This window comes from Pelmatolapia mariae, linkage group LG22 (assembly GCF_036321145.2).
Source record: "Pelmatolapia mariae isolate MD_Pm_ZW linkage group LG22, Pm_UMD_F_2, whole genome shotgun sequence".
Lineage (NCBI taxonomy): Eukaryota > Metazoa > Chordata > Actinopteri > Cichliformes > Cichlidae > Pelmatolapia > Pelmatolapia mariae.
The window spans coordinates 8891783-8919150 of record NC_086245.2 but is presented as its reverse complement, the minus strand read 5'-3'; the positions used below and the strand labels follow the sequence as shown (position 1 = coordinate 8919150).

Genomic DNA, 27368 nt, shown 5'->3' with positions numbered 1-27368 from the left:
GTTTATTTACTTGTTTATTGATCTATTTATTGTTACTTGCCCACAGTAAGATGTCCTATTTTTTATTCCACAAAAGGAAATATTTTCATTTTAAACTTTTGAGGCATTTAGACAACACTCTGACACTCAGTAAGAAAGATCACTTTAGTATTTCAGCAACAAGCAATGACTTTATGAAATCACCTATAGCAGGTTCACACAGCTTGTGACCCTTCAGATTTATCTTGTTGCACTTTCAGGGTCAGAATTTACAGTTCTTTATCTCCGGCTCCACTTACCAAAGGACAGATCGTTTCAGCACAATGATGGAAAGTGTACGACCAGCATCTTCATGCGCTCTTGTCTCTTCCTCTGGCAATTAAGTAGAGGTGGTTGAGCTGATGTGGGCGATAACCAAGGTTAGATATGTTACTTTAGGCAATATTTGATTGATGCAAAGTTTCTCTCTTTCTTTGCTTTACTGTACACGCTGCCCACAGTCTGTTAGTTTTGTGTTTGTGCACTTTTGTCCTACAGCTCTGTTTTCTACAGTATGCGGAGCAAAGTACACAACTTGGAAAAATAAACTCTGTTTTAGAACTTTCAGCAGTAAACACCAATATTTTTAGCAGTTTTCTGCATACTGGAAAGTGTGGTGTACAACACTAAACCCTCTGAAGACATTACTGTAAATGCATAAATACGATATATAGATGTATATATATACACACTTTAATAGTACTGGGTAGGAGCCTCTTTTGCTCTCAGAACTGCCTTACGTAATGGCACAGATTGAACAAGGTGCTGGAAACATTCCTCAGTGATTTTGGTCAATGTTGACATGAAAGCATCACACACTTGCTGCAGATTTGTCGGCTGCACATACGACTGTCATGTTCAGTAAACCAGTTTGAGAAGATTTGAGCTTTGTCCCATGGTGGGTACACTGTGGTCATGATCAGCAACAATACCTAGGCAGACTTTGGCATTTAAATGATGCTCAGTTGGTACTAAAAGGCTCAAAGTGTGCCAAGAAAATATCTCCCTTTCCATTACACCACGAGCAGCAGCCGGCACTGTCGGTCCGAGGCAGGGTGGATCTCCACCTCCATGCCATATATGTCAAATTCTGATCCAAACGTTGCAGCAGAAATTTCATTTCATTTCATTTCTTTATTTATTTCACACATGGTTCAACAGTGTTTCTTTTTCTACATACAGAACCTCCCTCCCATTAATGTGACACTGCACCCATGGGTGAAAATTGAGGATCATCAGACAAACTAAGATTTTGTATTTAATCTCGAGTTGTCTAATTCTGGTAAGCCTATGCCAATTGCAGCCTTACTTTTATTTTCTCACCTGACAGGAGCAGCACCCAGTGTTTTCTTCTGCTGCTCTGCTTCAAGGTTTGACATATTGTGCATTCAGAGATGTTCTTCTGCCTGCCTTAGTTGTAACAAGTGGCTATTTGAGTTTCTGTTGCCATCGTATCAGTGCAAAACAGTGTGGATTACAAGAAACTTTCTTTTGCTTTTTGGACCATTCTCTGTAAATCATAGAAACAGTTGTTTTGGAAAATCCCAGTAGATCAGCAGTTTCTGAAAAACTCAGGCGAGCCTCTGTAGTACCAACAGCCATGACGCATTCAAAGCCACTTAAACCACCTTTCTTACCCATTCTGATGTTCAGTTTGTACTTCAGAGGCTGCTGACCCACCTATGGCAGCAGAAATACATAACCATGACTGTGTTATGTCATGAGGAGTCACGCATAGTTTTATAACACACGCACATACACACACACACACACACACACACACACACACACACACGGCCTGAGGGGGCAGCTGGCATCAGTCCAGTGTGGAACGTGCCACACGGCATGGTTCACATACCAAAATGCAACTGGAGGATGCTGATGAATTTTGTGTAACCAAAAAAATTCATAAAATTTAAATATTGAGCTGTGTAAAAAGACACATCTTTGAATATTTTTCAAAAATATTATAGTTATCCTTTTAAAAAAGACAAACAGGAAATGAAGACGTAGCTCTTCAGCACCACCTCCCCCCTCCACCTGCAATGCAATCAGTTCCTTTGAGCAAAGCATCAAACGGTTATTCAGCTGCAGCCTCTCGGTGTCTGACAGCACGGTGCTTTAGTAGTGATGTGTTCTCCTGGGGTTTTAGTGTGTCTAACCTAATCTCCCCCTGCAACCACATCCCCTCGGCAGTAAACAGAAAAAGGGAAAATTCATCTGTCTAAATACGACTTTAAGTGCAGAGCTGCAGCAAAAGGAAAGCCAACCGCTGAGAGATGTATTGAGAGGACGGCCTGCAAATATTTTGCTCCATCACAGCCAGACAGAAAACCACCAGACTATTCCCCATGAGATGTTTTTCTAGTAACACCGCTGCTCTGTTGTTTATGATCTAAAGTGATTTGTCATTTCCTCCAGAGATGCTCCCAACCAGCAGGCCCATTTTATTTACACCATCCGGTGAAGTGTGGCATTTTACACTGACGGATCTGCTGTGAAGCCAGAGCACAAGTGAAGCTAAGAATAGCTGATGGGAAGCCAGCAGCAGCAGAAGCAAAGACGCTGGTCCAAGGTTAGGCTAGGACACAAAAGAAGTCAGATGGCCTTGCAGCAGGGCTGGGAGGATGACTGACTGGACAGAGCAGTGACGGTGGATGCACAGAGACTCACACTGTATGTCTGCAGACTGATTTGTGTGCTTTGGCCACCACTCAGAGGCAGGGTGCATACAGTAAGAGCTGAGCAAAGCTGCGATTTAAAGCTGAGCTCTCTTTGCTCTCACTCAGCACTACTTAAAGGATGTTTTCATTGAAGTTCATATAGGGAAATGATAAAAAGAAAAAAAATCCCGCAGATATCAAAGCACATTTGCCCTGAGATCAGGAGTGCAGCAGAACTGCCAGCAGCAGTGCATAAGCTGGAAGTTTGAGCCCTTTTCTATTCTATCTGTGTTTCCGCACCCACAAACAAACATGTGAGTTTACACATGAGTTATTGGACGTGATCCTGACTGAACGTCTGGTTTTTGAGGCTGATGTAGATGAACTTTCAGCTGAACCCGCTTCTCCAAAATCTGTCTCGGGAGGACCGTTTTCTGTTGTTGTTTTGCAGCAGATTGTCTGAACAGTTGCTGCGTCATATTTCTGAGACTGGCTTTTTTCCCCTTATTGTAGATTTCACGCAAACCCAGAACAGTGTGAAAATAAACTGCAGGTACAGATTAACGATCATGACTACAGAACACACAAAAACATGAAAAATGTGCAAAATTGCTAGGAGAATACACTTTTACTATTTACAAGAGAGTTTTATGTTAGCAAAAACACATTTTAAACTGCACACAACATCAGCTTTGGGCCATCTGTTTATTTCCAGACAGAAAATATTCAGGCTTGTTTCCAGGATAACACAACAGAAGAATCTGAAATGAGTCCAAATACATAAAATATGTCAGCAGATGCTTTAATCATTATCAAACAAAGTGCTTTATCTTTATGCTAACTGCATAAATATGTTTCTGGGAAACTAACACTTCATGTACCTGAATTCTCAAAACCAAAGGCAAGTTTATGGTGTAATAAACGGGGAATTTAATGTATGTTTCCTATGAACATTAATGGCACTTGTATTTTGTTATACATAACATAATATACATGTGGGTTTATTATTTGTATTTATTTACTTTCTTTAAACAATACAGGAATGAAACATATTCAGGATAATGACATAGACTTACAAGAACAACAAGATGAACAATCACTGGGAAAGTAGGGACATAATAATGTTTGTAGTGCATATGAGTAGGTTTCACTATATTCTGTCATGATCAAATAAAACGGGACAAAATGATAATAATAATAAAATGATAATGATAATAAGAACAATAATAACAGTAATATTAATGCTATAAAGTAATAATAATAATAATAATAATAATAAAGGAAAAAAGTAAAAGAGAAGATATAGACATACACTGATGTAATAAAATTGATAACAAGTAGAAGTACACAGGCAAAAAAGGGGCGTTGTCGGAGTGAGACAATCCAGAGCATGGCCATCACCAAAAATAACAAAAAAACTAAACAGGGTAAAGCCTATTAATTAAATGGCCATCGGTTAATTACTTTTCAGTGTTTTATATAACAAAGATAAAGTCAGTTGTCTGTCGACCTGCCCATGGTGCCTAATCCTGCCTCTCCACCTACGGGGTATTCACTAATCTAATCTGAATATGGTCCTCTTCTAGGTTAACAGTTACATTTATTATACATGTGAAATTAAATAAAACTGGCAGTGTTGGAACTTGCACCTGAGTATATAATACATACATTAGCAATGATTTAGAACAGGAGCTGAAGTTGTGGACATCCACGGCACTCAAATGATGTAAAATGATGAACCAGAAACTGTTGCTTTGTCTGTCTTTGTTTATGACAAAGAATAGTGACCATCACGCTTAGCTGCACTTAATGCTAGTTAGCAATGATAGCATGCTGACCTCAGAGAGAAAACAATGTTTATGCCTGCTGAAAATTAGCATGATGTCACTGTTATTGTGAGCTTGTTAGCATATGTAAAGTTGGGATTATCAAAGGATGTAGACTCGCCTTATTCAGTTCAGGTTTAATTATACAGTCTCAGATTACAACAATGGCCATCTTACAGTGTTAAAGAGAAAAGACCAACAATCCACATACTCAGTGTACAGGACAAAAATAGTCTGCAAGGCACCTTAGCTTGCAAACTGCAAATATGATGAAATGCAGGAGGACATCCAGGGATTTTTGGCATAATGCATTTGGTACTGAGAGATATTATACCTTTTTCTGACATACTAAATGCAGCAGTATAAGCACTGGATCATTCCTTTGCTCTCTTGCTGCACTAGAGATAGTGGAGCAATCATTTCTATAAGACACTGTCAATCAAACAGGTAAATTAAATGTCAGGACAGTCTATTATTATGTTTTCTTCGCTGAAAATGACAACCAGGACAGATTTAATCTGATAACTTGACCCACTTTTGTCACCAGCAGAGTGCAGAGAGTGTCTCAGACATCTCAGACATCAGACATGTGCCAGAAATCCAGAAATGTTTTGCTGTTTTTGACCATCCCAGAGGAATAAAAGAACCACAGTAAAATGGATTTCAGCTGAACTGTCCTTTCAGTAGACTATTCCGATTTTTAAAAATTCACCTGTTCGGAACAACTAACTGCAAAGGAAAAGTCTTTCTTTTCACAGGAGATATGTTTGTATGTTTATGAAACTACTGATAAAAGAAAACCAAATTTTGTTTAAGCTTTGGAATTTGGGAAAAGGAAGAAGACCAAATTTTGTTGTGAATAATGTTTTTTAAACTGAGGAATGTAGCCCTGGCAATAGAATATGCTCAAATATCATGGTTCACCCAAATGCAGACCTATACACTCAAATCAAAAGGTGAGCTTTATTTAAAAGCTGTTTCATTATTTGTGGAGTGCAGGATCCAAGAAGCATACTGATGTTAACAAAAGGCAAGCTAGTTATTAGACTAATGCAGTAGTGCAAAAATGCAAATCTAAAGATTCACAGGAGTACATGGAGGGAAAGACATTGGTAAGATTAATACAAAGAGACATCATGACAGAGAGTGATGGCAAGAAAGGACTAGTTATACACAAATGGTGATTGTGGAAGAAGGAAACAGAAAAGAACAAGAAACAGGTGCTCAGGATCAAGCTGGTCAACAAGTCGAACTAAAGACAAGATAAGAGTTACTGACAAAGTAACACAAAAAGATAACTAAGCACAAATTCACTCTGAACAAGACACAAAAAGAAACAGTAGGGAGGCTGAAAAATCAGAAAACAAAATGAATAAAAACACAAAACACAAAGATCTGAACTATTATTACTGGGAAAAAATAGGAAAAGTCAAAACAGAAAGCTAAACTCATAAAGAACTTTGAATAGAAAACAAGGATGGAGTTAATGGATCCAGCTGATAACCAAAGCTCAAATAAACAGCAAAACGTTGGAGAAAACAGGACTATGTATACACTGAGGACTAACTGGTGATTAGAAACAAGAGAGGAATAAAACAAACACTCAATCTCACTATAATGCTCATAATATAGGTATATATGTCTGCTGCCTAACTCCTCCTACACGTTAATCAATTAACTGTTACACTACAAGTACTTAGGATATTGGGACTATATCTGTATAGCTTTTGGGAACTACTTTTACAACACTCATATTCTCACAGATTATATATATTATGTACAGTAGCTGATCTTGAAGCAAACGGCAACATTAGAGCTACACTACAAACGTGTGCATTGTTGACGTTATGTATACGCTGCAAAACAATTTTTAGTGCAGTGGCACTGTGAGGTCACTGGGATGTGTTGTCATGCATATCTATATTAGTGATGCTAATAGTGTGTGCACTTAATTATTTGGTCTATACTGTGAATATGTAACCTGAAAAGAAGAAGAACAATAAATATGAGTGGAATGAACAAGCACAGCAGGGCCTGGTTTTTGCTAGTAATATTAAACAAGAAATGCCAGGAAGCTCTGGGATCATGACACCACATGCTGTTCAAGTTTTTTTCATTTGTGTGTTTCTTCTCTCATTTTTAATTCCAAATTAAAGATGTTTAAATTAAGCATCCCACGTCCTTAGGCATATCATTTTCTCTCAGTTCTATCCCTGTGCCGACAAACACGTGTACAAAAACCCAGGAGTATCGTTGGGAATTAGCTGGCTGATTGCCGCTTGAGGTATGTGATGAAAGTTGCTTGTTTGATTTTTTTGTCAGCAAAATTACACAAAAACTACAAAAATTAATTTCATGAAACTTTATGGAAAGTGGGCAAAGAAAAAAACTTAAATTAAGTGTGAATACAATGCGTCTTTAATATAGAGCTGTTCAATACAGCCCTGGCTTTGGTGGTGGATCCACTCTCGAAACGTCCGTGTAGTTCATTATTTTTACTTATGTAATATCTTGAGCTAACATAAAAAATATCTGTATTTTAAGTGTCTTTATTACTATACTACATATTACCATATCTAGCAAATAAAATGTTTAATCTTCCTGAAAAGCACCATTAAGACGTGATCGTGAGCTTGATTCTTGTTCTGTAACAGTGCGCTGAGAGTGTGATGGGGAAAAAAGAATAACATTCAAATCTTTGAGTTTAACGCTGTGTTTGGAGACCTTGGGTTACATCTCAATGAGCACATTCATAACTTAATGAATTATGAATGTGATTTTTTTCACACCCACATACCTCCACACTGTCACACCTGAATGCTGCCCAGAACAAATGCAGCCTTCTGCTGTTGTGATGAACACAATCAGGCTCCCTCTGCATTTATCGTGCCGCTGTGTGTGTGTGTGTGTGTGTGTGTGTGTGTGTGTGTGTGTGTGTGTGTGTGTGTGTGTGTGTGTGTGTCGTACTGAGGAAGTGACTATCAGGGTGGTGAAGAAAACAAGAGAGCTGCCTTATGAGTAGGAGTGAAGCGTTCTGTCAGTGGATGTTATATACTGGACCCCACAGTGTACTTACCATTAATTGAAGGAGGTCAGGGTCAGAGCGGCGGGTAGCTTGTTTATGACTAGACGTGAGTCATGAGTCTTTAGTGTGTGTGTGCGTGCAAAGTTGACAGCCATATGGGTCTCGGCTGGCTTGGACTAAGTTCCTTAAAAATGACCTGCCAGCGTCTCGGTAAATCAGAGTGGTCAAAGGTCATTTTACATTTTAAAATGCTCTTATGCACTGAGGGATTTATGGCATATGCAGTGTATGTGTGATGAATTACAAAAGCAAGCCTGACACCCCACCCCACCAGCCCCGCCCCCAAACACACACACACAGCTGACAAATGCATATTTTTTTTATTTACTGTGCACTATATAAGTGGGCCTGTGTTGGATTGCTGCGCACATTGTGAAGCTGTAATATAACTCAAACAGAACGGCCACTTTTATGTTTATAGCGCTTTGAGAAGAGACACAGACACACTGATAAATACATATGTTACAGGCTTGCGATACATCCATATTCATCAGACACCTGCAGAGGATCCAATCTTTCTCTCGCTGTCATCTTTTATAGCATTTTGTCAAACCTAAGCAGCACTTGCGTTTGTAGTTAGTGATCCACTTACTGTGGGAAATACGGTAGCTAAATGTTTTCGAGCTCAGACACCATCAAGCCCTCCAGCTCAGCTTAATCTGTTGAATTTCTGCAGATTTGTCTCCTTTGCTTCTTTTTTCTTTCTATACACCTTTCTAAATATAAATGGGACAAAAATAAAATTATGCGGCTCCTGTTACTTCCTGGGTGACGTACAGAAGTTCAGCAGGTTTTACTCTATGCTTTTTCTTTCAAGGAACACTTCAGTGGTTTCACACAGGAGATCTCGTTTTCTCATCTTTGAGGCTGCAGTTGGCCCATGAAAACAGTTTTACGTCCTCTGAGGTTTTTTAGGAGCTTTGTGAAGCGAGAGAAATTTACCACATTGGGGGGTTTTTGTTTTGACATGAGTTTCTACTTCTGTTTAATCTTTAAATTGTTCGCACTGTTTCATCCTTCAGCTTTACTTCCAGCCTGGAAGTATCCATCCATCTTTTTAACACATATTAAGCTTACAGTCATGCATGTTATATTATAACATATATTTCACTAGCAAGGAATGACAAACATTTATTGATAATGAAGCAAAACGCTAAGCCAGAGGCTGCAATTTTGAGGAAGGCATCAGAGGATCGCTGGCAGCTCCGGGCTTCACAGATCCTCCTGATAACTTTGAGAGAGGCTGACAACCAGAAATGAAACCAAATGGGTGTGTGGCGTAAGCAGGCATTTACAGATGTATGCCAGAGAGAGGAGGTTTTTCAGGAGTGGCCTAGCTCTTGATCCAATCGTCTGTACTTCCAGACAGTATTTGAACTTTTGGAAGTTTCTCATGTTTCCTACTAATTCCTGTTTAACCTCTTTGATCTTATTCATTTTCTTAGTTTTTGTTTTCTAGTGTACTCGTTGGTCACTTTATTGTCTACCTTCATATATTTAATTCTGGCTTTGAAGATTTGAAGATTTAGAGATTGGATCTTACGCTGCCTCTGGTGTTATGCGTCTCTTCCTGTAAACATGGGTAAGCGCTGTTGTGTCATCATCAAATCAACGTCACATTTAACACTGAAAATCTGGAATTTGACATTTTTATCTCACAAAAATGCTCCGGGTTTAAGCCTCCTCTCCGGCTGGGGCCTTTCTGTTTAGAGTTCCCATGTTCTCTCTTTGCCAGTTTGGGTATTCTCCGCCTTCTCTCCCTTTCTCCCACAGTCCAAAGACATGCATGTTAGGTGATTAACTGGTGATTCACAAGTGACATAGATGTAAATATGTCAACCAGTCCAGGGTGCACCTGAAATTTCTCCCCATGACAGCTGGAATAGAGTAATCCCACCTGGACAAGCAGTTAGGAAAACGGTTGGGAATGCTGTGATTAATCTCTGCTGTATCAGTTGTGGCCGGTGTTTTATAAACAGTGGCCTGCGCTTCCCCCAGCAGTACAATAACTTATTGGAATATGTTTTTAAAATCATTGTTTAATAGCTTTGCAGCAGTAGACAGCAGGGAGCAGCTGAAGTTTTATCTGCAAAGCACATAATACAATAAAAGCCGACCAAAGTGCTCCACAGAGTTGAACTAATGGTTGGATAAGAATACAGAAGTTGTGAAAAAATCATGAACAAAACAGCACTGCACTGAGAACAAGTAAACACAAAGCAAAGAGGGTGAGCAATGACTATTAAAATGCTGAAGAAAGGGTAAAGCTCATAAATACATTAATTAAAGAGAAATATCTGACTATTCAGCCTAGAATTTTCTACTTAATTACAGACAGAGTCACTGGATTCACTGGATTTTGCATTAGAAGTTCTCAAAATATCTGTAAAGAAACATATTGTTAATGGCGTTAATTCTGTTGGGAGTGGACTGCAGAGAGCACTGAAATGCAAGTTGTGCAAACAAAGTAACAAAAAAATGAATCTTTGATTAGACCAATTCAAAAGTCCAAAGCAAGTACAAATTCCAGGAGATCAGAGACAAACAGAGATCATAAGAAGGGGAAAGACAACATGTATGCAGAGGAGAAATAACCAGGAAAAAGATACATGTGAATGCAATCAAACACAGGTGAGACTAATAAACGCAAAGCAGATAATCACACTGAAGGGGAAAAGGAAGTAAAACTGCAACAGCACACAACCATCAAAACAAAACAAATAACAGTGAGATTAACTTGAGCATGACAAAGATTTTGTTACTTTGAGGCTGTAATTCAGGCTTCTCTGAATAGACAGGCCCCGTCATACCTTAAAGACCTCATCATATGATGCCAACAGAGCTTCCAAAAGTAGAATGAGAGGCAGAGGCTATCAGGATCCTCTCCTCCACTGCCAGTGGATTCAGGAGACAGAAACCCTCTCAGCTTTTAGACTTGTGATAATCTGAGTGAACTATCCTTAAGTTAGTCAAACAAATATATTTACAAGGACATTTAAACACGTGAGGTGTGGAACAAAGTACTATACAACTAAAATAATAAAATAAAACATTTGAAAACATGAAATAAATAATAAAATAAATGGCAAAAACCATTAAACAGTAATAAGAAAAAAGCCATTAGAATTGAGTCTGAAAATGGGTTTTCAGATCATTTACAGTAGCCACTCCTACTGCGAGATCTCCTCTGTGTTTTAAACTGAAGCATCTGTTAAGCAAACTTCTAGTGGAAGTAAGTTCAAGTTCAGAGCGGTAAGAAGATGCTAACCTGTGCATTAATTTGAAAGTAAGGTGGGCTGCTGCAGATTCAGGCTGCCTCTTTGTAATATGTGCTTGTATGCCAGTATTGCAGGTTTGTAGTTTATGTTTTGTCCTGTTTGTTTGTGTGTTTTTCTCTTCTCTTTCCTCTCATACCCCAAACTGAGCAGCTGCCCCACCCTGAGCCTGATTCTCCTGGAAGTCTCTCTTCATTAGAAAGTCTTCCTTCCCAACATCACCAAGTGTGTGCACATGGGTTCTTTCTCTACTACTGTTTGGTCGTCGTGTCACAATATAACATCCCTTGATAAATGTGTAGGGATCTATATGTTCCTTGAGCTAAATTCAGCACTACAGCTAAAATAAATGGTGCAACTTTAAATGTACAAACCTTTTTTTTTATTTTATTAAAGCCAGTGCAGATGGGTTAAACCTTCTAAAATGACTTAAGAGCACCACAGTGTCTGCAGAGCAGCTCTACAATGCTACAGAATAGCAATCAAACACTTCTTCTGACTGAGGGAAAGGAATGATCTTGTGTCAGTTGTGATGAACTGTTTGCTCTTGTCACACATTTGGTACTGCCCAGCTACGTCCTTTAGGGGGCAGTAAAACTCTTTCCTTTCATTTCTACATATTACTTTTCTCTGTGGCACGAGCTCCTGTGATTTGAATAATGTAATCAAGTGAAGATGTTTAAACAGGAACTGAATACAAAGCAATGATATCTCTCAGACAATCAAGTTAATTTATGTATGAATATATAAAGTAATTTGGAGACAGGAGAGGTTGCTGCAATGATAAGGCAGAGGTTTTTCTTGTAACTGATTAAAGGCTCAAAAAATCTTATTTTAGTATTTATTAATTAGCAGATAAATCATTTTAAATCTATTTTAATATCCTTTCAATGTAGACTTAGCTTCCACTCTAAAGTAAAGACAGTTAACTCTTAATTTAGGAAAAAAGATAAAGAAATTAGTTTACAGTCTTGGAAACTGAGTCACTGACAGCAGGTTAGTTTCTACTAATATCATCCAAAACCAAGAAGGAGAAGGATGAAAAAAAAGCTGAGTTAAAGATGATGGGAATCATGGGAGAAAAGGGGGCGTCATCATTATGTAATTCCCACCCGTCCCGGTCCACCTGTTGCTCGGGATGGACGGCTGGCAGCTTCAGGCCTCGAAGCACAATCGTGTGAAAAGTGTGAGTGTTGGCGTGATCGTCACCATTTTCCGCTCAGTTCCTGGAGAATATGCACAGTTGGTGTGGAGGAGAGTTTGCCACCTCCACAGTATTGTGCTGAGAACAGGCAGCCACAGATTGTTGGACAGCATGGCAGTTAATACAGGTCACTGCTGATCTGTCTTTTTGTGCATTTCACATCTTCTTCCAACTTTAATCGTTTTCTATAATGAAATTTACCGCATCAGCACGAAGTGAGCTGATTAAATCTGCAGGGTGGAACGAGGTGCTGATAAATTACTGCACTACATGATACGTTCATTGACCAAAAATATTAGTATTAAACTCTTAAACTATGATATATGGGCTCAGATTTCAGTAGCAGATGTTTAATCCACTGTGGGAATATACAGAAAGATATATATGAAAACAAATCAAATTTGCCATTTTAAAATAAATAGACGTAGCTTTTGGTATAGTAGCAAGAAGTATTTGGACACAAGCCGATTATCTATCTTTATAAGATGGAGTATATATGCATGAACTTCAAGCACTGACTCTAAATTACCATTAAAAGGCTTCTTCAAAAGCAACTAGAATTATAAAGATGAGTGCAGGGAAGATTGTGCTCCTCTTTAATTGGGTTTGTAGTTTAAAAATAACAATGACAAAAAATACAAGATTTGTTACTGAGTGCAAGCAGAACCAGAAACATTTGATGCATATTGGACTGTAAAATATGACTAAAATAAAGAAAAACAGACAAGAGTGATCAACTTGAATTGCCTACGAGATCCATGAACGTTTCTATAATACAGCACAGTTCATAAGTCATCTGAAGTACAATTAGCTCAAGAGGGAGAGCTATATGATGGAAAGCATTCATAAGAATAAGACAGCAAGGACTATATTTGAGAAAGAACAAGCGCAGAAGGAATGAAGCTTCAGAAGATTTTTTTCTGAATGAGAAAATTAAAGGTTTAATTAAACGAATTAAACCTTTGTGAATCTGATAGCAAAAGGTTTGAGCTGCACTGAAGCTACAATAAAGCACAGAGGTAGGAACGGTAAAGTGATGTATTCATGCTGTAATACATGCAGAAGACACAGAGCAGGATAATCCAAAGCAAAGGCTACAAAGGGGGAAATAAAAGTTGTAGTGTGACCCTCCCAGAGCAAAAGCCACTGGATCCCTGGCGGAGCACCAGTGTGTGTGTGGGGAGGTTAAAAGAAACATGTCTGCAGAAGGGTACAAAAAAAGCAGGGTGTACTTTAACAGAAGTGTCCGTCTCTTAAATCTTTAATCTCTTAAATCTTTCCATTACAATTCATTCATTGATCCATCCATTCATCTTCAACTACTTCACTTCAGAGCTCCTCTGGAGCCTATCCAATCTGTGATAGGACGAAAAGCAAGCTACACCCTGAACAGGTCACCAATCTGTTGTAGGGCTGAGAGACAGACAACCATTCACGCCTACAGCCAATTTAGAGTCACCAATTAACCCAGCATGGATGCCTTTGGACTGAGGGAGGAAGAGATCCCTAAGAGAACCCATGCTCAAACAGGGAGAATATGCAAACTTCACATGGGGAGGCCCAGAGATTCAGTACCAGGACAACTGTGCTGACCACTGCACAAACATATGTCCATTAGAAACAGACAACAAAACGATATAATTTATATATTTTTCTTCTCAGCTGACTTGACATTTATTTTTGAGTAGCTGTAAACCTGGTCACACTCATATTTATATATCACAAAAGACTTCAGGCACAGAGTTTTCAGGCCGCAGCTGTGATATTGCTGATAAAACAATTGGAGTTTTGTTTAAGGATTACAATTAATTAAAAGACAATATAAAAATAGGGCTGACCAGTGATTTGGTGTCAAACCAAAACATTTTTAGATGGAAGTTAAAGGGGCTTTCATGGGGACTCAAACGCAGGACTCATTTTCAGTCATCCCTGAGCTCATTTCTATGAGTGATTTTAGAGCATTTAGTATACAACAGTCTTTAAGAAATAAAGAAATCGAGGATTGAGGCTCACAAATTTGTTCATATTGACGCCTTCTTTTTGCACATGCATCACAGGAAATGTTTTCTGAATATGTTCGGCCATACTCCAAAACAGCATGCACTTTTCCAACCTCCGCCTTCAGGTTCACCTGGAAGCGTGTACATGCTGATTAGCGCTATCGTAAAAAAAAAAAAAAAAAAAAAAAAAAAGGGGAAAAAGAAAAAGGAGCGCCGTTCATGAAGTTTAAGTGGCAGGCTGTTGCGCAAGACAGCAAATCAACGAACTGTGACAAATTTGTAAATGTTTTATTCATCATTATGAGCAGCAGCACTAACACTGATTCATGCAGTGGTAATAATAAAATATCAGATAAACAGGAAAACATTCTAACATTTTGCCGCTTGGCCAGCTGGTTTTGTTGATGGGGGAGGTCTGGTTTGGAAAATGTAATCATGGGCTAATCCCCTCGCATGCGTATGAGCGCTCGTGCCAAAAGGAAGGCTCAAAAAGCAAACCTCCATCTGTCCGCCAGGCACAGTTGTTCCGACGAGAATAAGGTAGCGCGTCGCCTTTTATGCACAGCACTGCGGCGGAATTAAAGCAGAGTCCGAGCAGCTCTTTGTCACTTCGTCGTTTTTCAACGTGCACCGCAAGCTTTCGTCTGTCCTTTACTTTGTGTGTGCGCGTTTCATATTGACTTTCCAGACCTGTAAAGTTTTTGGACTTCTAACTTCTATCGCGCGTAAAACCAGGCTGGTGCGCGAGAACACTGCAAAGCCTCTTTTTAAAAAAAAAAACAAATTCCTCATTTATTTGAACCTTTTAAACGAGATGGAAAACTTCACATCAGCTCCATTGGAGAACAATACTTTACCGACATGGGTGGACCACAGCATTCAGTACAAAGTGATAAGCAGTTGTCTGCTCTTCATGATTTGTGCTCTAGGAATTGTTGGCAATGTTATGGTGATCCTGGTGGTGCTCACTACCAAACACATGAGGACTCCCACCAACTGCTACCTGGTGAGTTTGGCTGTGGCTGACCTGATGGTGCTCACAACGGCTGGTTTGCCAGCTATTCCGGAAAGTATCTTTGTATCTTGGGTGTTTGGCCGCTATGGGTGCCTCTGCATCACCTACTTTCAGTACCTCGGGATCAACGCTTCCTCTTGCTCCATAACAGCTTTCACTATCGAGAGATACATCGCCATCTGCCACCCGATTAAAGCCCAGTTTCTGTGCACGCTGTCCAGAGCAAAAAAGATCATTTTGTTCGTCTGGGCTTTCACTTCCATTTACTGCTTGATGTGGTTTTACCTGTCAAACATCCAGGAAACGGTGTACAAAAACATCACTATCGTCACCTGCGCCTACAGAGTTGCCAGGAAGTTTTATTTACCCATTTACTTTTTTGATTTCGGCGTCTTTTTCGTGCTGCCGCTGCTGCTCTCCGCGGTTCTGTACGGCCTCATCGCCAGGATCCTCTTCCTCAACCCGCTGCCCTCCGACCCTAAAGACAAGAAGAAGAACGGACACAACAACCACGCCATCAACAAGAGCACCAGTTGTAAAAACTCTCGACACTCCAGCTCCACCGCGACCTCCCGCAGACAGGTGGGTGGTGTGTGAGCGTGGGGAGGATGAGAGCCAGGATGTTTTTACTCTGCTCATTCAGCGAGATGTTGCAATTTGTTCGCACGGGTTCGTAAAATTATTCAAATATAAATGAATGAATAAACCTAGTCACATTCTACAGACATTTTAATACCACTTATTAAAAGACAAAGTGAATATTTTAAAGTAATTAGGAGTGGAAATAGTTGTCATTTTCAGTATACAAAGGAGTTTTTAACATTTCTTTATTAAAAATAAGTATAATTTTAGTTATTGTTTTGTTAGTTCATTTGATATAAGCTCTACAACATGTGAAAACTGAAGGTTTCTACTGAGTGCAATCAAAAACCCAAAGATGGACTTCTTATTCTACGATTGCAAAGAAATGAAATGAAACAAATTAACATTCTCATGAAAAATAGCAAAAGATAAAAACAATGACCTCATCACAATTACAAATTTTGAATGTTTTCCACACCATAAAGATAGCCCCTCTATGTGTTAGAAGTACCTCTGCAACATCATTTAGTATGCACAAGAAATGAATATGCAAATTGAACCACACCTCCCACCTTAGCCTCTTGTCTCTGCTGCTGCAAGACTCACTCAGAAGTGCTCTGGAGAGAATAGAAAAGCACCGTCCCTCATAGAAGGGTGTGTTAAGTGTGAGAGGAAAACCCAGCCCTTCATTTAAAAATCAGTAGGTTAGGAACACAGAGTGGGTGCTTGTTCCACGAGTGACAAGAAAAAAAAACTGAATAAATAAAATCCACAAAGAATGGAGGAAAGCATTTAAACTGATTAACACTTGAGACAAAGCTTTTATTTCACTTACAGTGACTCACTGAGTTCTCACCAAGTGATGTTACCTTCAATTCACCTGTGTCGTCTCTCGTCTTCTCCCTGTTTGACAGTTTCACTGACACACACACACACACACACACACACACACACACACACACACACACACACACACACAAATTATGAAACAATGGGTAGCAAAACAGCAGTAGAGACTCCTACAGTGAGCTGAAATGAACCAAGTGCACATGCACAACATGAACTTTTGGCTTGTTACATAAATCTTATTCTGTACTGCCAGCTTTCAGAAGCCAGCTCCACCCCACAATCTAAAGGGACTGGTTGGTTGTTTGAATCTATTATTTTGAAGCTGTTATTCATATACTGTAATTCCAATGTGATTTAAAACTTGTTTAATATAATTATTATAATGTGTATATTAAAGAGGTATTGAACGCTGGGATCAGACTACACAATTTTTGCCTAATTCTGGACAACATGTCTGTAATGGGGTTACCACGAAGCAAGAGATTGGCAATGATTCAACAACCAGAAACCCTGCAAAGTCAATTAAAATCAGCAAATGTATTGACAACAGAGGGAACAGCCAATAGCAACAAATACTGGTCATATTGGTCAACATAGAAGCAAGCGATTGAGGTGACCACCTACTGGACTGAAGGGTACTGTTGACTGACATATGGCAGGGTTTACCTGTGCAACTGGAGCCTGGAATGACTTAGGACCAAGAGCCAGCTACAAAGTGATGCATTTTAGATCATGTTATATATGAACAGGGTGATTATAGACATTGCACGTATCATCATTTTTTCTTGTGTCGGGTGTCAAAACGGATGAAAACTGATGCTCCATCGCATCGCCCTAGCTGAGAAAGGCTAGCTCGTTTTTGATGATGGGGCAGGGAAATGAAAAAGCCAATAATATATAGTCTGCTTTGGAATTTTGTGTTCATTTTCTTTTCTGGAAATCATGAAGGGAGCCATTCCACTTCCCACAAATTCCTTTCTACAGAATCTGACTACAGTTCAGCCAGAGGTGCAGCAGAGGGCGCTTATTCAATAAAAAGGAATGGAGAGGAGTTGAGATCAAAAAAGCCTAAATATTATTTTAGTTGTTGCAAAATAAAATAATACAATTACAGTGAACAAGTCATACTCATAATCATTGTGCTAATGCAGTTCTGGTCCATTGATGATTTAGGAAAGGAGACGCTCCCTTGGTGTTGCTCACTTACAAGTATTTCTCAGCACATGTTAGAAAAGTAGTTAAACCGTGTGTGTATATGACGTGTCATGTTGTGGTGGTTGAAGGTTATGTTACCAGGAGGCTGCTGCTAGAAATACTTTACTTCTGCTGCTGGCTTCATGCCTGAAATCAACAAAGCGTAGGCTGAAAGTAGCTCCCAGAATGTGACAGCCAAAAGGCTCGTGGAAAGGTTTTTAATTAAAATCAAAATGGAGCTACATTTATTATCGCAACCTCTTCTATCTGAAGCAGAAGTTCAGAGAGTGGGAGTTCTTGAGTGCTTAGAAGTTTTCTTTCCTTTCACATCATCCTCGATGTTAAAGACAACGAGCAAGATGGGTTGGTTACCAATGAGTAGTCCGTCATATCCCTTGGTCAAAGTGACACTGACCATCATAACACACATGAAATACTGTGTGGTCACAAGCCTGCATTAATAAATAAAAGCAGCTTCCCTGTATGCAGGAGCAGTTCTCATATTTCTCCTTCTTCCCCACTGCAGGTGACCAAGATGCTGGCAGTGGTGGTAATCCTCTTCGCCCTGCTCTGGATGCCGTACCGCACTCTGGTGGTGGTCAACTCCTTCCTGGACAAGGCCTATTTGGACAGCTGGTTCGTGCTTTTCTGCAAAATCTGCATCTACCTCAACAGCGCCATCAACCCAGTCATCTACAATGCCATGTCTCAGAAGTTTCGTGCCGCTTTCCGCAAGATCTGCCGCTGTGGGAGGAAGGGCTCGGATAAACCCGCCACCTACAGCGTGGCCCTCACCTACAGCGCTGTCAAGGATACATCAGTGGTGGAAAGCACTGATCACTTCACGACCGAGCTGGAGGAGCTCACTGTCACTGACGAACTGCTGTCTGATCAGAAAATGATGTTCCCAGACCCCTGTGTCTACGGAAAGGTGAACTTCAGTGACAATTGAGGTTTTCTTTGAGGCCAGAGAGATTTTTTTTGTGGGGGGGGGGGGGGGATCAATTGAAAATTAAAGACTTTGAAAATGTTGCTTAATGGAGTCTGTCAAGTGGAAGTATTGTTTTCTGAGTGTTTGCTTACCTTTCAAAGCGAGGCTGCTGAAGCTAGAGATGTAAACACAGATTGCAGCCAGTGATGCGTAACAGCAGGCTTTGGAGCGCAAAGCCAAACATACCCTTTATGAGGCGTGATCCCGGACATTGTAAAGCCACCAACACTGACAGATAAGCACTCTCATCACTCAGCTGTTATCTTATCTTTTCCACATAATATCAGGTATATGAGTCAACAACCCATGAATGCGAACGACAACACTATTCCCACTTCAAATACACGGTGTTGCGTTATTGCTCCGATCAGCACCGACTCAATTCTGATCTTTAAGCCTGAATGACGCAACAAGGCACGTCAAGAGGAAATAAACTGAACTTGAATGCTCAGACATCCTTTGAAGAGGTGCTGTCAATAAACTGGCCTTGACGCATTTATTTTCACCCACAAAGCCGGCAATCGGTACGTTGTACCGAAGAATACCGAAGGCAGAACAGAATTCTTCGAGTGGAATTTAGTCTTTATCATTAGATTCCCCCCACTTTTTTTTTTAACTCATTGTGCTACTGAAAATAAAATTTAGGATGAGTTATGATTATCAGCTTCACTCACACTTTCAGAGTTATTCTCAGAAATAAGGTGAATTATCATACTTGCACACACCCCCCAAAAATCCTCACCCTATACAGCTTTAATAACTGCATGCCTGCCTCCCTGATGTTTTCAAGGCAGGTGGTCCATTAAAGGGTGAGTCACACATGAACCTTCACTGACAAAACAGGCCCTATTTTTGCTGTGAAGGGCACGTACAGTGTGCAGCCTCGGGCACAATGTAAAACCAAGACAGATTTGGCTGTGAGTGCTCTGCAGGAAGGGAATTTGCTGGGAGTTTTTTTTTCTCCAAGGACAAGCATTCACCGACAGACAGGGCTCCAGAACTATATAAAGCACTTTGTAACTTGAATTCAAAAAGTGCCATAATGCCATTTATGTGTTATCCTGTTTCTAAAAAGGCATACATCATAAAGAGTTTATAAGTTCTAACTGAAGACTTTACTTAGAGGCGAGACGTTTTTATAGAGCTTATTTTAAGAACTTTTTGGCTACCTTATCTATAGCTCTAAAGTCTTAAGATTTTTTTTTTTTAAATTAAACCCCATGTTTGATTCTACTGATGGTCAGCATTTGTGTTTGCTTTCTGTTTTTATTGTTCTTTGACATATTTTTGTTTTTTGATGGTAGTCTGGCATTGCTGTGCAAGATTTCAGATGGGTGTGGGAAAGAAAGCACTGCAGGTAACTTTACAGTTCTGATTGTAATTACATTATATGGACAAAAGAAATGGGGTACGCACCTCTTGATCTTTGAATTCAGGTGTTTTCAGTCTCATTGCCACAAGTGTCGAGATCAAGCTCCTAGCCATGCAGTGTGCCTTTACAAACACCTGTGAAAGAAGGTTGTTCTACAGCGTGCCACCATTGCAGCATGTCGATATGTAAAAGAAAGCACAGAAACCTGGCCGTGAAGTGTCAGACCAGTTACAGAGCAGGTTTTCTGAGTGCCAAGGTTCATAGTTTACAAATGGGATCATGAGATTGGTTTCCATGGCCTAGCTGTAGGTGTAGGTGTAATGTGTAAGTGGTCCAGTACTTTTGTTCATATAATGTATATCTGCAATCTTAGCCTAAAAAACTAACTAGGCAAAATCAAAGCACTTCTACAAATGGAGAGTATTTTGATCAGTGAGCCAAGCTTACCTGGGACAAAGTTGTGAACCACCGACAGGCTGAATATTCGATATTACAGAAGCCAGCAAACATATAACTGCATAACATTGGTGACAGTTATAATGGTGATAAATATACTGAAAATAAAAGTGGACCCAAGATACAGCCTTGAGGAACACCACAATTAAAATGTAGAAATGTTCATTTTCTATGGCCAAACAGAAGGTTCTGTTGAAGAGATGGAAACTTCAAAGATGGATTCCCTTAAAATGTAACACACACTTGACATACCCTTTTTATATGCCTTACGGTCTTTTCCTAAATGATTATTTTATTTTACTTTTTACTTGCATTAAAAACTGCTTTGAATTTTTCTTCGAGCAGCAGCAGTGGTGGTTGTAAACCTCAGTGTCAGATCCTGTATATGTACAGTGCCACAGAGATTTGGTGTAACATATACGATGTGGTGATATAGTTTAGCTGCAGCATGGTGATTTGAGGCTGAAGCAAAGTGAATTCAGTGTTTTGTTCTGTGTTATGTATCCTGTGAACTGTGGATTTAACAAACCGTCGCTTTGCTCATCCCGCTTCTAGTTGTGAGAGCCGTCAGTGAGCCGGTGAACACTGCTGGATGGACGTAAGATGAATACTGAAGATGTGCTGATGTTGTGTGGCATTTTCTGCCAGATCAGTGACTGTTTACTGTTTTCAGTCTGAGCACTGTCTGCCACACAGGGAAATATAATTGGGTAGACACAGCAGAGGAAGAGTGGGTTTCATCACTGCTGAATGTGGAAGATAGCAGCTAGTTTTAATACTGCATATGCATCATGTTACAGTGGATTAATGCATTTGTGTGTGTTTATGTCCCACGTGTTTTTAAAGTGCTTGTTATTTATGGCAACTCGTTTGTATATCTTTATGATACTCTTACGTTTACTATTGCACATTCAAAGTTTATTAATATTACTTTGTGATGTACTATTTGGAAGCTGCTGCTTTGATCTTGCTTCTAAAATTATTGTGGTCCTGTGAATATGTTTGATGGCTCTCTAGAAATAGTTCATTTGTAATTTTTTTTCCTTGTGTCAAAATAAAGTTATTTCTGGAAATAAAGTAGTGTATTTTCCATGTGTCGAAGAGGCATTCTAGCTTTATTTTCCCCAGAGAAATCTTTGCAGGTTTCTGAGAAAATCCCAAACAGAAGGTGAACAGAGAAAAAATTAATTTGGGGGGGTCACACAATGGGTTGTATGTTTCTGTATCATATATAGCAATATATAATATATATAATGTACATTTAGATAATTCTACAAAAGTAGAACAAAAAAAAATCCTAATTTCAAATGAAATGATGAGAAATTAATTCAAACATCTACATTAGTGCAGCTGGTTACTGGAAATTTTACTGGTTAATACTGGTTAATGTACTGGTTAAATATACTGGTTAATTTTAGTTAAAGACCTCTCTTTAGCTCTGAGTCAGTTTGTTTGCTTTGTGACTGATCAGCATTTGTACATTTATTTCACAGGCACTGACCATCAATGACCAAAAAATACATCAGTGTCCAGTGATTCTGTTAAAAAAAAAAGTAAATTATTAATAAATATTCCGATGTTACCAGCAAGCTAGTAAATGTTCACTGTGAAAGTAGCAGAAAATAATCCCCTACCTTTCAGACTAATTTAGCTCCTATTTTGCACCCCACAATTTTACTGTTTTGGTCTCTAATATCATCAGCCTCATTTCTAGCTAATGAACAGAGTGGTTTATGTAGCAGCTAATGATCTGAAATTAGGGTCAATATTGAGCTTACATTTAGAAAGTTCCCCCAAAAAACAACTTCTAATGAGTGCTATTATCTGCTAGATGTGTACCCGTGATACCGTGACCCATGAATATATTAAGAAAAAACTGATACCAAAAATCACAGTCATTTCAGTGAAAGCTGCTAAGCTGCACATACACCACTTACAAGAGGTACACAGACGTTCCACATGCTTCCCAGTTTTGTGCCCATTCAGCATGCTTGTATTCTTCCAAGTCAAACCTGTAGAAAGCAAGCAAAAGATTCCTACCTGACAACGTCCTTTTGGCTCCCTGCACACATGAATTAACTTCAATAAAGCAACAGTGCAACCTTAGACTACTTACAAAAGTAGCCATATTCACATCATTAGTTTCTTTCCACTTTAAAGCTTTAAACGTAGCATGTTAATCACCTCTATGTTGGTTTTTTGGAGCCAAAAGTTGCCATATTTGGACAAGAAGCTGGAGTGCTATGTTAACAGCTTAAGCTAGCATTTTTGTTAGCAAGATGAATTCATTCATTGTGTGGCTGCAGCACAAAGACACACCTTGTAACAGTCACAATGGTATGGTGTCTCTTTAAGACAATGTAAGGTAAGGGTTAGTGATGTCAGTATGCACCACTGCCCTCTTTGGAGTAAGAGAGCAACAAGCTTCCATGTGTAGACAGAGACAGACCTTATATCTTTTACATCTCTAACAATTTGCAACATTACGGGTTGTAGGAACACTGTGCTTCATGTATGATAAAATCCAGCCGTTCTACCGGGAATTATAAGGTTGATGAAGAGAGTGTGCATTAAAGGACAAGCATTGTAGGATTCCCAGTACCAGCGTAGTCATGAGTTTATCTGACTGTCCTAAGTGTTTCTACCCCTCCGCTCAACCACTGAGCACAACCCACATTACAACCTGCTAACCAGTGACAAGTTCAAACTCAAGTTTTACTCACCAAAATGAAGCAAATAGTTCCTGGACTGTCAGTATGGTACACTACCCCACATTATAATTTTTCAAAGTACCGACATCACAAACACAGTCAAGAAATCTCAGTCAGCAACTCAAATTACTGGTTGTGAAAGGTTGTCAAACTTAATATTGAAATTACTGACGTTACTCTAGTCTAATATTTTTTTTCCTGGCTTCTGTCTACCAATCAGTTTTCATCACTGACCTTTTTTTTCTGATGAAAACAAGACAATAGCTAAATAAAAACTAAAAAACACTAAAGTACAAAGACAAAAACTATGATGAAACTATGATGACATGTACTGATACTTTTATCAACACATACAAATCAGATAAAATATTCTGGATAGATGAGATCCAATCAGAACTAATTAGGCTGTGCAAAAAGGCGGGACAAGTTTAGAGGTGGTCAGTACAGAAGTAAACTCCTTCTGCTGTGAGGTTTTGTTTTTTTCTCTTGAAATGCTATAACTTGCTCCCATGCTCCCTGTTTCCCATGAAAACATGACAAGAGAAGGGAGAGAAGAGTAGATGTATGGGCACATTTCTCATTTTATGTCAAGGAAAATGAGACGCTATGTAAACTCTCACCGGTAAAAATACGATAAACTTTAACACTTTATATTTCAGAGAAATTTGATACCTAAATTGTGGCTAAAACTAAGTGACGTTTCAGTCAAAAGACTATGACTGCAGCCTGTCAGCCTCTCTTCTGTGTGCTTTAAATCTCAGTGCTCTTCTGTCATTATGAAGTCATCAGTCGTCTGTCCGCTTTCCTCAGTGTTAGTCTGCTTTTCTGTTCTCTACATCACTATCGCTTTGCCACGCTATCTGTCTCAATACTGTCATCATTGTTCTAGTCCAATCATTTTCTTGCCTGCCTTCTTTGGGCCAATCAGCTCGGTCTTTGCGTATTTTAAATACGTGCTTCCCATCATTTTGCCTTTCAGACTCTCATTCATGCAACCCATCTCCTCCCCATCTTCACCTCTCAGGCACCTCGGTTAGAGCTCCATCCAAGCCTCAGTCTTTATCTTCACCACCAGCATCTAGACTCCCGAGGGTCCTGTCCTAAATCCTATCCCAACTGGGATTCCGCTCTGCCATGATGGCTCAGTGGAGTCTAATCGCCAAATACATTAATTTCTTTATCTTAATAAATCATGTTAAATTGTTCCAAGTGATCTCTCCTTATTGAACTACCTTTCAGACTTTCATTCCTGTAGCCTGCTTCACTCTGGTCATTCAGAGCTCCATCACTAACATCTTGACTCAGACGGTCATGCCCTAATTCCAATCATTGCTGGGACTCTGTTCTGCTGTGATATTTTATTGGAGTCGAATCGCCAAATAACATCAATCAAATTCTGTCAAAATCTCAATAAATCATTTCTTCTAAATGGTCGCTCCTTATTTAAATATAGAGCAGACTGTACATTTATTTCTACTGTAAGTTCATTTAACATGGTAGTCTATGGGCACTGACTGCAGTTTTCAGCACTTTGCATTTGCATCATTTTTCAGGCTCTACAGTATAAATTGTCAAGGCTTTCCAGAAGTTATTGGACTAGATGAATCAAGATCTGATCAATCCATCTCATTTGCTGAGTTTTAATGCACAGAAAAAAATGTACAGACAGTTATTTTCCAGTGATTGCATATGTAGAATATCTAGTTTTTGGCCAGTGGGCTGTAATAACACTGTTTCATAAATACACTGATACATATACTGTTTCTGGATGCTGGTTTCTTCCATGTTATCTACAACAACCTCTGAAAGTCAGTGTTGAGATTACAGCTTTTTGTGACATGCCCAAGTGTATTCATAAAAAGACACGACATATATTCCTGCTGCATTAATGGTGCTTGTGAATAGTGTACATGATTTATTTCACATAGTGTTTTGACCTTCACACACAGCTCAATCAATAGTAAAAAAATAAAATAAATAATTTATTTTATTTTATAAAATAAATGAGCTGCTCAGTATGTTAATGTGTCAAACCACAGCTCCTACCCAACTCATCATACAACAGACATCATAACGACATTCTCTTTGGAAGCATTTGGACATGAGATATACTTCGAGAGCATACATGAGAAGATAAACACAGCACTTCTCTCCAGTAAATTTAGGGTCTGTCATCATGTCAAGCATCTCAGCAGTCTGGGAGACATTTCACGTACGTGCTAATTTAATGCCATTGCCAGGAATAAACTGCATGAGGTGAATTTCAAAAAGGCTCCATACAGTTTCTCTGGAGTGTAAATAATGTTTTGATGTGAGCCTAGCCTCCTGTGATCAGATGATCCAGATCTGCCATCAGCTCCAGACTCGGAGGTGAGAATGGCTATAAAACACCTCAGAAAGAAGACATTAACCTTTGGCCAGTTCCCTGATGAAGCCCCGTCTACAACCATGAAGGTACAATGGCTGTTTCTGTTAGCTGGCCCCGTGTGTGCTTCTCTTCACTTAGTGTCCTTTAAGTGGCTTACATCAAAGAAATACTGTGCTTTTTCCCAGGATGACTCATTTTAAGGACTAGTTCACCAAACTCACACAAAAAATGAACCTCAGTATTTACCACTAATAGGTCTATGTACTTTTATACTTTAGACAGCCTTAGCTCTCATATGTTTTACTAGATATACAATAGAAACTGTCATCACCCCATCACAATGGAGGTACACCAATCAGCTCCTGTGGCCCCTTTATTGAGCTCTGGGGAGTTTGGATGACAGGTCGACACCTTTGGCTTTTTGTCATATTTCTTGAGATGTTGCTGAGCAGTTATTGAGGTGTGACAGGGCCAACTGTCCAGCTGCCATGGAGACTGTTATCTTAGGTGGGTGTTACATGCCAAAGAAACAGCGACATGCGTGATAGGATGTTTCCCAGCAGAAAACTTCACTGCAAGAAGGTGATCATTTCATTTTACCTGTCAGTCAACCAAATTTGTGTGTCGTGCTTAAAGCATTGCAGGTTGATTTTAATAAGAGAGTCCTGTTAACTTCAAAGCAAACATTAGCGGTGCTAAATCTGGCATTTCTGTTGAGAGGCTGGTTTAGCTTTTAGTCACACAGACCTAGTGATCAGTTGGTGATCCCCGCCCCCAGGCTTGGCTGGTGGCTGCTGCAGGTTCGTGGCTGTTTCCAAGTGACAATGCTCACAAAAACATCCAACTTTTAAAATTTGACTCAAGCTGCTGCAACCAATATGTTTCCAAAATGTACGACTGGAATTTTAAAAGAAAATCGTCTCTGTTTACTGTTTCTTGCCTTTGCCCTTTTAACAGTTTCACTACCACTCCACAGGAAATTAGCAAGTGCTTGCAGACAAACTGGCATCTTTGGTAACCATGAAAATCATGCTAGAGGAAAGGACAAAGGATTAACCATTAAGTGTCATTATCCCACTATTGCATACTTTTTTTAAAAAAAATTCATGGAGGAAACATTGAACATTACTGGTTCCCAAAAGAAACGTGGTTAGAAGCAAGACTGCAGGGTAGATACTGACAGCAGTAGATGAAAAAAATCTTAGAATTTGGATTTTCTGACCTTTTAAGGAACCAGACCAGCACATAAATAAGTTCTTGTGTGTACATACATCCACTGGATTCAGAAATCTGAGACATGGTAAGCCGACTGTAAGGACTGACCTGCACGAAACAGGTTTTCTGTTTTTTCCTGTAACCTGGCTCAAAGTAAAAGCCCCCATCTGTGCATCTGCAATCAATATCAGTGTGTTTACCAAGTAGCTTTTACATCACCTGTAATGATCTGACATGTTTTGTGCGACTGTGGAATTGATCGGTGTGCTGCGTAGGGTTAGAAGAAAAGCCATATTGCAATTTACTTGAAGTAGAAAAGAACAAACGAGCAGTTTTTACCCTTTACATTAAAACAAAAGAGACAGAAGCCAATGTTTCCTCCAGTGTGAGTATTTTTACAATAAACATTTTTCACGTTATCCTGTGCATTCAGCTATTAACTGTGTGCAGTCATTTTTGAGATGTAAACTTTATCTCAAGAAGTGGTAGTAAATTTATTTGAAACTTCATCCTGTAATCAGTCAAAGAGACATTACTTTGCCAC

At 39.3% G+C, this 27368-nt stretch overlaps 1 protein-coding gene across 1 annotated transcript; it reads left to right on the top strand.

Annotated features, from left to right (window-relative positions):
- The first annotated feature begins 14488 nt into the window (after positions 1-14488).
- trhrb (thyrotropin-releasing hormone receptor b) lies at positions 14489-21532 on the top strand. Its single transcript, XM_065470464.1, has 2 exons — positions 14489-15668; positions 18238-21532. Exons 1-2 carry the CDS (start codon positions 14886-14888, stop codon positions 18661-18663), a joined length of 1209 nt encoding a protein of 402 aa, XP_065326536.1. The 5' UTR covers positions 14489-14885; the 3' UTR covers positions 18664-21532.
- The last annotated feature ends 5836 nt before the right edge of the window (positions 21533-27368 follow it).

Excerpts from the sequence above, each read along its gene's own strand:
- trhrb (XM_065470464.1), top strand. The coding sequence starts at position 14,886 with ATGGAAAACTTCACATCAGCTCCATTGGAGAACAATACTTTACCGACA. Across the intron at positions 15,669-18,237 it reads CCGCGACCTCCCGCAGACAG|GTGACCAAGATGCTGGCAGT; the intron begins GTGGGTGGTGTG and ends TCCCCACTGCAG.